The 12246-nt window shown below is 39.9% G+C and overlaps 1 protein-coding gene across 3 annotated transcripts in view; it reads right to left on the reverse strand.

Annotated features, from left to right (window-relative positions):
* Abca5 (ATP binding cassette subfamily A member 5) overlaps positions 1-11844 on the reverse strand; it is a 67591-nt gene extending 55747 nt beyond the window's left edge. The window contains exons 1-4 of one of the 3 annotated variants that reach the window (XM_021211625.1): positions 11616-11844; positions 3921-4040; positions 2537-2741; positions 1036-1197 (exon numbers count right to left, since the gene is read on the reverse strand). In XM_021211625.1, coding sequence (XP_021067284.1) covers positions 1036-1197; positions 2537-2741; positions 3921-4022 — 469 coding nt within the window. In that variant the 5' untranslated portion in view covers positions 4023-4040; positions 11616-11844. The remainder of the gene's footprint in view (positions 1-1035; positions 1198-2536; positions 2742-3920; positions 4041-11615) is intronic. The other 2 variants (XM_029546171.1, XM_029546170.1) reach the window with 2 other exon arrangements.
* Positions 11845-12246: the final 402 nt, after the last annotated feature.

Raw genomic sequence — 12246 nt, forward strand, 5'->3', positions numbered from 1 at the left:
GGAAGGAAGGAAGGAAGGAAGGAAGGAAGGAAGGCAGGCAGGAAGGCAGGCAGGCAGGCAGGAAGGAAGGAAGGCAGGAAGGCAGGCAGGCAGGCAGGCAGGCAGGCAGGCAGGAAGGAAGGAAGGCAGGAAGGAGAAAATGAAGGAAGGTAGGACTGATAAGTACTGGCTGCTCTTCCAAAGAACCTAGGCTCAATTCCCAGAGGTGGCTCACAACTACCTGAAAATCCTATCCTGACCTCTGTGGGCACAAGGAATGCACATGATGAACATACTTACAAACAGGCAAATGTTCATAAATATAAAATAAAACAAATTGCTTTTCTGTTTTAGGATAAGTTATTCCACAGTGCACATTTCAAAGCATCTGACATATAAACAGGTTCAAATTCATAAAAAGAAATAAGAATTTTCCATATAAGCTTTTTGAATAAAGGAAGAACTTTCCATACTTAATACAGTGACTTTAATATTGTACAATAAACAGTTGATACTATCTTTTCAGTAAACAGTTTTCTATGTTTCAAATATAAACAAGAAATTTCATTGGTAGGAGACACTGAGATTTTAAACATTTATATCATACCCCAGTTAGAATAGTTGCATGAGGAAAAATATATTTAGAAAGGCATAGTGAAAGATTCAATTTTGTCTTGTAATACAAATGGCACACAAATATATTAAAGTTATATATAGTTATTTATAGAGCATATACATAACGTACACAGATATACACATACATACACATATATATGTGCATAACTGATATTAATTTATGAATACAGAGTCTTGCCATGTGCCCCAGGTGGCCTGGAACTCACTATGTAGACCAGGCTGGCCTTGAACACACAGAAAGCTGCCTGGCAGTAAGGTGGGTGCCACCACATCCCACCTCACACCTAAATGTATTATGCTGCACACGACCGTTTTCCTAAAACTAAGTACAGCTGAAAATGACAGTACTGGACACCATCTTATTTTGAGCATAAAAAAAATGCACTTAAGACTGAGTTCAATGACTATATAGTTATTTACCTCTTGAATTCATATAAATAGAAGATACTGGAATCTTATCAGGAAAAAAACGAAGTTCATAGGACATGGAGTCTTTGAAAACCACACCTACGAAGCTGCTGTTCTTAGAAAGACTGGATGCTACCATTTCCTTCTCATTTGCGTATTCTTCAGTAATTATAACTATAAAATATTAGAACAACGTAATGAACTCACAAATGGCAACAACATAGTATATATAACACAGTATAGTATTAGAATATTTTATCACTACTTTTGTCTTACTGACTAATTTTTTAGGAAATAATAACTGCAAATAAAATAATGACATAAAACTATAAACAGTATTATTTAACAGATAGTTAAGTTGTAACCTGATTACATAAATCAAGATTACATAATATATATTTCTTTTTTTTTAAAGATTTATTTATTATTATATGTAAGTACACTGTAACTGTCTTCAGACACTCCAGAAAAGGGCGTCAGATCTCATTACGGATGGTTGTGAGCCACCATGTGGTTGCTGGGACTTTTGGAAGAGCAGTCAGTGCTCTTAACCACTGAGCCATCTCTCCAGTCCCCAATATATATTTCCTGTCTATAGTACAGTGAGATATAAAACAGTATGTAGGCTATTTCATCAAAATATGCTATTTGAAAATTTCAACACATTGTAACATATTCTACTTCTATATTTTAATGCTGAGTAGTTTTGATATCATATACTTTTAATTTTTAGGCATTTTTGGTACTGAAATAAACCTTTGTCCTTGAACACACTAGATACACTTTTTAAGTCTATAAGATTTCAGACAGAAATGAAATTGTAAAAAAAAAAAAAAAATGTAATTTAATTACCTGCTTCAAAGTAAAATAGCTCCTAATAATTAAAGTTTCGTTTCTAAATACCTTTCTTCCAGGCTTTCTGATACTGTGACACAACATGATTATCTACAAGGGTCATGTTCAAGAAACCCTCAACCAAACTACCAAAAAAAAAAAAAAAAATCTAATGTTTTAAGTACAATTGTGTCGAGCCATCTTCACAGCTATCCTCTACCTCAACTACATGTAGCCTATGACCCACAGCTGAACATCTCGTGATGTAAGTCAACAATTATGTCAAAAGCTCTGCAATAAGACTGAATAAAAACCACCACTCATACCTAATATGGCTTATTCCTCTTCAGAAGCTAAATGGAGAAAATTGTGTAACCACTCTATCACATAAATTAAGACTATTTTAAAAAAGAAGCTCCAGAATTTGTGGTAAGGGGACTGGTATCTAACTTCATTATTCATTAGCTGTGTAAGTTCAGATGAGTGAGTTAACTCTCCAAACTCTAACATTCTCATACATGAACCTTGCTGATCACATGGGGCTGCTGAAATTCCAGGTACAAGGAATTATTCTAGTCTCCATGGGCATCTGCACACACACATGTATATACACTCACTTGCACAAACACATACGACATAGGCATAAATAAAAATAAATATTTTTAAAAGGCTACAGTACCCTTGGGAAGATGATCGGTAGATACTCTCTGCATAATGCTGCTTGTAATATTAGTCACTGGAGTATAGCCAAGAATAAGGTTGGAAAGGCTGAATTTGTCCATAGGGTTGAGCTCTATATCAGAAACTTCTTCATATTTCTTATTTGGATGCATCATGCTAATTAATATCAGCCAAAATAAGAAAAATAGAGGAAAAAGAATTTCCTATAAAAAACAAAAATAAAGTGATTACAGAGTACAGGAATAGTGGCAAAGTCAAGATTTCTTTGCAAGCAGTACAGGTAATCTAAGGGTTAATACTGTGGCCCTCTGAGGCAGAGTGAAGGCAAGCCTACCCTAAAGCACTCGCTGTGTTGAGCTTCCCAGCCCAAACATAGTCAATCCTTCTCCATATGACATCAAAAGTCAACTTCAATTTTACCAAAATGTTTTAATACTCAACTTACAGAATAACATTACATAAAAATAGTGTTTAAATGTCTTAGGGGTACTGATTTAAGACCCACAGTATTTGCCAGGCAGTGGTGGAGCACATCTTTAATCTCCCAGCCCTGGGGAGGCAGAGGCCAGCCTGGACTACAAAGGCAGTTCCAGGACAGCCAGGGTTGTTTCAAGGAGAAACACTACACTGAAAAAACACACTATCCACTATAGCTACTCTTAAAATCTTAAAACAACTTATAAAACAAATCCCTACAAGGATTATAATTAAAATGAAAGGCTTTGGTAAAAGAAAAATAAGTAAATAAGTAAATGAAAGACCCTTTGATTCCAAATTAAAAAATATTACTTTACTAAAACTAATACTACTAAAATTACACTTAGCTAGCTTTATGGCCTGCTAGTCTAGGAATGAGCTATTACTTTATCTTACTCCTCAGTTGTTTTGCTGGTTTCAGAAGATACCCCATACTTGAAATTACTGCCGCTTGGTTAGCTACACTTCGTACTCTCTTTTACCAAAAGTATCCCATCTTACAGTACAATTCTTGTGACATAATTTTAGCATTCTTTGACAACTTGCTTCCGTAAAGTAGGAAAATGGGGGGGGGGGGCTTAAAATTGTGTACTATTGGATGTTACCTCCTCAATGGGGAGAAAACGCATGCCTAAGGTTCAAAACCCCGAGCTGAAGCCAGAAGTGAACAGCACTGAGGAGTCCCTGATACACTGCGGAGCATTTGCTATCAGATCTCACTATCATAACCAACACAATATGCTGTTGCTTTATTAAAAACCCTGAAGAAAATAAAATTATAATAAAAATATTTTCAGCAAAACTATCTCTTAAAAGTAGAATACATCAAAGCAAAAAATAAAAAAACCTGTAAGACATAACAAATATTTTTAATGAAGACATGATAACAAATATTTTTAACTTACCTGAACACTACTTTTTTTAGTCCTGCATTTAATTAGGTAATTTTTCAGTAGAAGTGTTCTGGTCTGTCTCCAAACTCCCACATCCCTAATTGCAGTAGCCATGTTTTTTAGGTCAGTTTACTAAAAGGAAAACAAACAAACCTTGAACTACACAGTCAACACAGTAAAGCACTTGTGTTATCTAATGGCAATGACATACATGTCTTCATCCCCAGGTAAAATGAAGTTACGCATGCTGCAAGCCATCTCTCCTACTTGTACAGAATACGTCAGAGCAATCTGGCAACACTATAGAGTGTAGACGGACATGTGACACAGGGCAATTTCAGAATCTGAAACAGCCCCCCAAGCCAGCAGAGAGTTTACCACTGTTTCTCCTTAGGGATCCCTAAAACTGAGCATAGAGAAGTGGGCACTGCAGAAACATCTTAAGAAGTTAACTTATAATTCTGACTCAAGAAAAACTTAGTCTCACTACTCAAGGAGATATGGAAGTGTCCAGTTTGTTTTTATTCCTTCCCGTTCTTGTCCACGTTCTTACCCTGAATACTCCCCTTGGTGGCAGTACCACACCCACTATAGTAATAAAAGCCTAATGCAGCAAAACAACGAAGACAAACGTCCTCTCTGTTTGGTGGGGCTACAGTCTAAGCAAGCTGGGTCAATTCCCATTCTTCCCCACTGTTTTTTGTACATTCCTCTCCTACCACTGGGCCCTGAGGAGTAGTTATCACTGTGTAAGTTAAGTGGAACAGTCAAACTTCTCACTAGAGGACCAAAACAGCGGCCAGAGCAAAGGAGAAAATGAGGAAGATCAAATAAAATGAGGAGCTCCAGAATGTAGATTTCATCAATTGAAGATACTGTTACAGAATGTGGGGAGAAACTTACAGCCCAAACCTAAACACTTCCACAGCCTACCAAAGGGAATCATCAACATTCTCCACAAAATTAAGGACACGATTCATATTTCAAACAACCCCAAGTTACCTGGCAAATGGCCAATCCATGCCCCTGTCAACATGACAGTTCTGCATAAACCATAAAAGCACAGCATCTGCCTTCAAACTGTGATGGTGCTGTCAGACTAAAAATTCAAACAAGTCCAGCTTAATAAGAAAAAAGAAAGTATTTATTTATGGAGTGGTAGATGACTCTTGGTGGGCCAGAGTCATCATCTCCACATTAAAAAAATCCTTATTTTTACACATCTATCGTAGTGCATTAAAAATGATAAGTAAATGAATTAACTAACATGGACTAAGAATCAGCACTAATGTGGCAAAGTAGGAGCAGGAATTTAAGCCTGACATAAGACACAGACAGAGATAAAATCAGACTCTGAGGAGGTTACATATTTGCATGTGCTCTCTCTTTGCTTTGTAGATTTTGCTGGTCTCAGGAAACTCTCATACCATGGGAAAGAATCACCTATGCGGCTCAGTCTGGCACACAGAACAGCAAATGTTTGCTGAAAGACAGGAAGTAGTTGGCTAAGATCTAAAGGACTAAAGTTCCTACCCACAAATTTTAGAATTACCTGACAAAAACTTCAAAGTAGGCTGTGATCTACTGGAAGACATAGAGAAATCAATTTGAAACTAGACTGGAAACCCGCCCCCTCCTTTCCCCTTGGCTAGCCCTCACAGTGCTGTGGTAATACTGTCAATAAAATCACTCAGCTGCAGACCCTGCCTGCAACCCTACCAGCTAGCCAAACACGGGAGTCAATGGCATAACTGGCACAGAGCGGCAAGTTTGTTCCAGGCATAAGCAATCACTTTTTTTTTGGGGGGGGGGGGTTGGTTTTCGAGACAGGGTTTCTCTGTATAGCCTTGGCTGTCCTGGAACTCACTTTTGTAGACCAGGTTGGCCTCTAATTCAGAAATCCGTCTGTCTCTGCCTCCCAAGTGCTGGGATCAAAGGCATGTGCCACCATGTCCGCCCAGAAGCAGTCACCTTCTAACAGGCATGAAATCCATACCAGAAGGGAATTCACACCTGACACTGTAAACCCATCAAAAGTGCCCAGGGAAATCTTGGGCCCCAGAGAGAAAACTACTACAGTTGTTTTTGCTGAAAGGACATGATGTGTGTCTCAAACTGCCTTCTAAACAACTATGTTTATGCCCTTAGAATAGTGTGACTATCTGCTTGGGGGACCACACCCCTCCCTGAGGAGCCATAAACAGTTCATGGGGGCGGGGGATCACATTCTTCAGTGGTGTGGCCATTTTCCTTATGAAAGTAAAAAAGCCCCCACCGATCCACCCATGCTCAGTCAGGCAGCCTGAATTATACGCAGTGTGCCACAAAAATAAAAGTTTCTTGCTTCTGGTTTGTTTGTTTGTTTGTTTAAACACAAAAATAAGAAAGGTCTTATTAGGAAGGAGTTTGATGGAAGGGCAAGAAACTAAGAGAAGATAATGAGCAGAAAATGCCTGAAGTGTGCTACATATTTTTTCCTGAAATTGTTAAAATTGATAAAACAAAGCAAACAAAAACAACAACAAAAACAAAACAGACAAACACCCAGGTTTTCTTGTTAAACCTTCCAGAGTAACTGTTGCTGCCCTGTTTGACATAAACCTGCACAATGGAGGTCACTGATCTGAGTCCTTTGCAAACAAGGACAATCTATCTGCTCCAGGCTCTGACCATGTCCACTTCAATTGTAAGAAGCAAAGAACTGTTTAGAAGCAGTTTGTCTTCTCCAGAGCAAATGTTCACTATTAAAACTTAACTTTTTATGTGCAGAGAACAGTGATTGGACTAGAACTGCTAAAATTAACAATGAAATTACAACTTTTACTTTGTTCCTGATATGTAACCATATTATAAAGGTATAAAAAGGAACTAGAAACAGCACAACAAAAGCAAGCAAGAGTACACCAATAATCATCTTTGTGCCAAAATACTACTAATAAAAAGACAAAGAGGGGCTGGTGAGATGGCTCAGTGGGTAAGAGCACCCGACTGCTCTTCCGAAGGTCCTGAGTTCAACTCTGGAAGAACAGCTAGTGCTCTTAACAGCTGAGCCATTGCTCCAGCCCCTAATGGGAAGTCCTTATTATGCTCAAACTTGTTTTTTCTTCCTTGGGGTAATGCTCTATTATCTTCCCATAATGATTTTCTTCAACAAGAAGCATCTTAACCAACACAAGAGAGGCACCAAAATCAGCAAATAGAACTATTAACTAGTACTTGAAGCAGTGGTATAGTATAGTGCCTAAGAATGTGACCTCTATAATCAAACCACCTAGCATGAATTCTGCCTCTGTCATTTCACAGCTATGAGATGTTAGAAAAGTCATTCAACTATTTTGTCTCCATTTGTCATTTGTAAAACAATTAGAGTGCCTACTTGGGGTCCTTAAAATGACTAAATGAATTGGTACGTGGAAAACTGAAATCCTGGTACAAGGCAAGTGATTAATTATAGATGTGGATCAATAGTACATATAAGAAAGTAGTAGAGCAAATAAAAGAATGATAAACAATATCACATTATTGGAAGAACTATAGAGTAAATAAAGGAAAACTGGTGGAAATGAAGTTAGTAAACCAGAAATAAATAAAACTGAATCACGGGACTCCACGGAAGACGATGACGAGAAGGAACAAAGAGAACAATGAAGTGCAAGTCCCTTACAGATGAACTATGATGACTGGTCATGACTCCATAACTGTATTATTGAAGGGCAGGTCTTAGTGTCTGGAAAATATTACATTTCAATATTTTTGAGCTTCTATCCATTCAAGTTAGTAAAGCCTGACAGTAGTGACAAGGACACTAACAAAGAGTCAAAAGAAAATCTAAAAGTCTACTAAAGTAACTTTTCTTTCCTAATATAGAAGTAATCGAGTTTAAAAAAAAAAAAAAAAAAAAAAAAAAAAAAAAAAAAGCATTTCACAAGCCAAATACCAGAAAATCAGAAGAAATTAGAAAACTTTGTTTATTCACTCCTTGTGTCTGCTTATTTAGTTGCTCTGTGTGAATTTATGTGTGTTCATGTGCTGGGAGCTGATTCTCTCCTTCCCTATGTGGGCTTAAGGAACTGAACTCAAGATCTGTAGGCTTGGCCACCAAGTACATCCAGCTACTAAGTCATCTCGCTGGACTGAGAATGTTTACTAACTGAGAAATTTGAAAGTTATAAGGTATATTTTTAAATGTAAGATAATCCTATCGTTTTATTAATTGCCTTTGTTTAAAATGTGCTCTTAAGAGATTCTTCATTTAAAAAAAAATCTCTAACTTATCTAAATTACCATTACCTCTGTCAAGAATTTTTGGCAACTATGTATCAAGTATTTTTCGAATAAACAATGCCATTTTATTTTGTAAGAGGCAAATTCACCTTGAAACTAAAATTTATTATGTAGAGCCCATTTTAAAATCCATGTTTTACTTCTGTGAGCTATGAAGTAATATCATATTATATTTAAAAAACTGAGCAATCTTTACATTCAGAGCTATTTACTGAACTGATGTGGTCAATGATCTTAGCATGTCTGAGATTCTTGGAAAGGCTCTCAACTGAAAATATGTTCTGTACTTCCAAAAGATGACTGAGGTCATTTCTGGCCAACTCAAGCAAAGCTAATTACCACTGCTTTATCCCTCTTTATCCTAAGTACATCTAACTGTAATTAGTTAACACGGTGCATTATATCATTTTTATGTCTTCATGTTAACCCTAACCGGTAAGATCCTTAATGAAAACTACGTGTCTTATTTCTGTTTGCTTTTCTGACACCACCAATGGTAATTATCTTAATACAGTTTCCTTTCTCAAGCCTCTTTCTGAGAGTCCTTACAGATTAAAGGTCTGAAAGCTAAGATGGAAGAGGTTGTGGTGTCCATATCCGGCCCACACCTTACTCTGCATCTTCCAAGATTTAACAACGTGTGGGGGGAGGGGTGGGAGAGGGGAAATGAGACCAGGTTTCACTGTGAAGCTCTTGATGGCTGTCAACTCCCAGATATCCGCCTACCTAGCAAATATCCACATTTTTTTTTAAGTGTTGGGGGAAAAAAACAAAAACAAATAGCAATAACTATGACAGGTGAAAATATAAAATTCAAATCTCGGGTCTTCTCCTTACATCGTATAAATTTGTGTTGGAACACAGCCGCGCTGCTCCATCCCTGTGCTGTCTGGGACCACTTGGTGCTAGGAAGGCAAATTTAAGCAGAGACGGAATCTACTCAGTCGTCAAGCCTAAGTGGCTTGCTTCCTTACTCTTCATCAGGAAAGATTCACCAACTCCTTTTATCAGTTATAAGAGAGGGACATAAGTACAAACACTAGGTCACTTTTCTAACACGGTCCAAAGAATGTCTGCACAAACCAGAAAAAAAAAAAAANCAAAAAAAAAAAAAAAAAAACCCACCTATAAATAGCTGATTTTCCCTTCGCCCTGCCCTCTCTCTGAGGCATTCACGAAGCAGGCGAACCATCCTCCGAAGTTTCAGGAGAGCCATACAGATTCATAATTAACAAGTCTTCAAAAACCTATAAAAAAAAAAAAAAAAAAAAAAAAAAAGTACCCTACTATCACTAACTTAGTGTAAATCAAATGAAATGTAATGGTGTTAACTCCAGTCGAGGGAAGGAGTTAGAAAAGAATTTCTAAGCAAAGAGAAAACTACAGAGAGGCTTGATTCCCAAGAGACATGATCTGTGTAAAAATGAAGAAGAGACCCGGTGGAGCCAGGACCTGGCAGAGTCACAACCCGGTGGAGGCAGATGCCAGCCTGGAATGTGGCATAGCATGGGTGTACGCCCTGGGCAGCAATGTACAGACGAAACTGACAACAGAGTGTGAAACGCCTTGTATGCAATAGGAAGCACTGATTATGTGCACCCCAAGTGGCACCTCCAACCCTCCTCTGTACCTCTATACCCAAGGGAGACGCTTCACACTTTACAAGGCCCCATCCTTAAAACCCCTACATCCCCATCTCTACTGTCACCTACAAAGTGCAATCTGGATTCCTACTGCAGTGAGAAAACAGAAACAATCAAAAGAAACATCTACACTACTTCAACCACTCACTGACACATCTGTGCCTCCTATAATTTACATGTTAAACAATGTGCATGGCAGCCTAGAGACTCCATTCCCCCTAGAACTCTAAACCACAAAAACGTAAATGCCATCCAGTTTTAACTATACTTTTAAATTAAGATTTCATTTTTTTTAAGAGCTGCTAATCTATCTAGCTATGCACTGAAAGAGAAACCTACCCAGCTACTTTACTGGCGTCACAATGGGTATAATAAACATTTAAATTTAACAGAAGGCATCATAAAATGCTTTCTTCACTGATCTTTTAAAAGTTACCAAAAGTAGTGATATAAAGCAAGATATTAATGCCAATAAAGTTTAGCTTAAGTTTTATGACAGAATGTCTTGCTGGAGGAAAACGATGTAACAGTACCCATATGGCAAATTAGCTAATAGTTTTTCTTATATATAATATTTATAAAAGTATAAAGTTTGCACTGTATAAAAGTTTCAAGTTTGCACTTAAAACTATTTCCAGTCTAATCTACACATTAGTGAGGACTACAATTTATGAGTTGCTTTTATATAATCATTCTTTCAGTTAAACTCAATGGCAGACATTATATACTATATTCATTTAGGAACAAAATTATTATCTGGCATATAAAAGACAATAAACATGTAATGAATGTATTAATAAATTTATACAAAATTTAAGATTTCCCTATGTTTAATATAATTTGAAGTTTTGCATTATCAAGGACACATCCAACTAAATGACCCACATTGAAAGATCACTGCCTCTTCTGTCTGCTTTCAGGATAAATACACACAAAGTGTTCTCATAATGTTCTTATCTATTGAGTCTTCTCTAACGATACATAAAAATGCTCTCTGGGCAAACATAAAATAGAGTGGGGAGAGCACCAGGATTAAAGAGTCTGGAATCTCTGAGGGAGAATCTCAGTACCTCATTTTTTTTCTCCAGCTGGGACCTTAATAAAGTTATTTAATCTCTTTAAGACTCATTTCCCACACAGAGTACCATCTCCGACCTCAGGGCTGCTGTCAAGATGAAGTAATACTGACCCTGGCTCTGAGCCAGGATCTAACCTCATCTGGGGCTCCACAATGTCCTTAATTTTTGTCCTCAGACTTGATTCTTTGAAACCACAAAGCCAAGCTTTAGAGAGCTGGGGCGAAAATCCTCAACTCCCGACTGCCCCAAACAGAGGCCGCTGTCCCCCATGGACCTCGCTTTCTCCTCCTCCCTGAAACCTTTCCGCGCCTGGGAATCTTCGTTAGTTATGTTTGGGGAATACAGATTATTTTCAACCCCCAAACCGTGTCACGAGCTCTGCGGCTTTTCCTCTCACCCCGAGTCCTCAGGTCACTCATGATCCGCTACCCCATCTGCGCCCCAAGTAGGGCGATGCTCCTGAGCCCTCAGGGGGAAAACTGACTTCGGTTTGGTTTGGGGTTTTATTTAATTTCGGTTTGTCCTTTCTTTTCCTTCTGTCTCTCTGAGGATGTCGCTAGCCCCAAGGCCCGGGGGTCCCTGTCAGCGCCCGCCACCCGCCAGCATCCTCGGTCTCCCCGCGGCCTGCCACACCCTCTCCTCGTTCCCCAGCTGCTCGGCCGGCCGTCTCCACCGTCCCCCGGTCCCCGCCGCCGCGTCACCTCTCTCCGCAGACGCGAATGGCGAGCGACCTCGAGCGCCGCGGGCCTCGGCGTCTCCTCACCCCGGCGTCGCAGCCGCAGCGCCGTCAGGCCCAAGCCGCGGGCTTACCTGCGGCGACCGCGACCGCAAGTGACGGAGCTCGGAAATTCTGCGCGGAGACGCGGTCCGCGAGGCCGAGTGCGCGCGTGCCCGCCGCCCCGCGACGCCGAGAGAGCCGCGCGCGCCGCCGGAGACACGCCCCCTGCCTGCCCCTCAATGCACCTGAGGGCGGGGCGTGCGTAACCCGCGCGTGCTCCTGGAACTCGAGACGGGAGCGCGCCTGGGGGGTGGGGCTACGGGTGGGCGGGGCTCCGACGGAGGTGAGCGCGGCGGCCGGGTTGCAGAGAACTTGGCTGGTCCTGCTGACTCCAGCCCAGGCGCTCAGAGCCTCCTGGGGAGCTCGTCACACCCTCGACGGAGGTTCCATGGGTTTGAGGAGACTTTTTTGTCCCCCCCTTGAAGGACGGCCTTGGTTCTCCACCCTCCCATCTCCCTCTGTTTCCTTATATTTAAAGTTGATAAAACTCCTCCCTCCTGCTGCAGTGTCCTCTGTCCTCATTTCTATAAAAATTGCCTTCCCCTCTCCAGCCT

The sequence above is a fragment of the Mus pahari genome, chromosome 14 (genome assembly GCF_900095145.1).
Source record: "Mus pahari chromosome 14, PAHARI_EIJ_v1.1, whole genome shotgun sequence".
Classification (NCBI taxonomy): domain Eukaryota; kingdom Metazoa; phylum Chordata; class Mammalia; order Rodentia; family Muridae; genus Mus; species Mus pahari.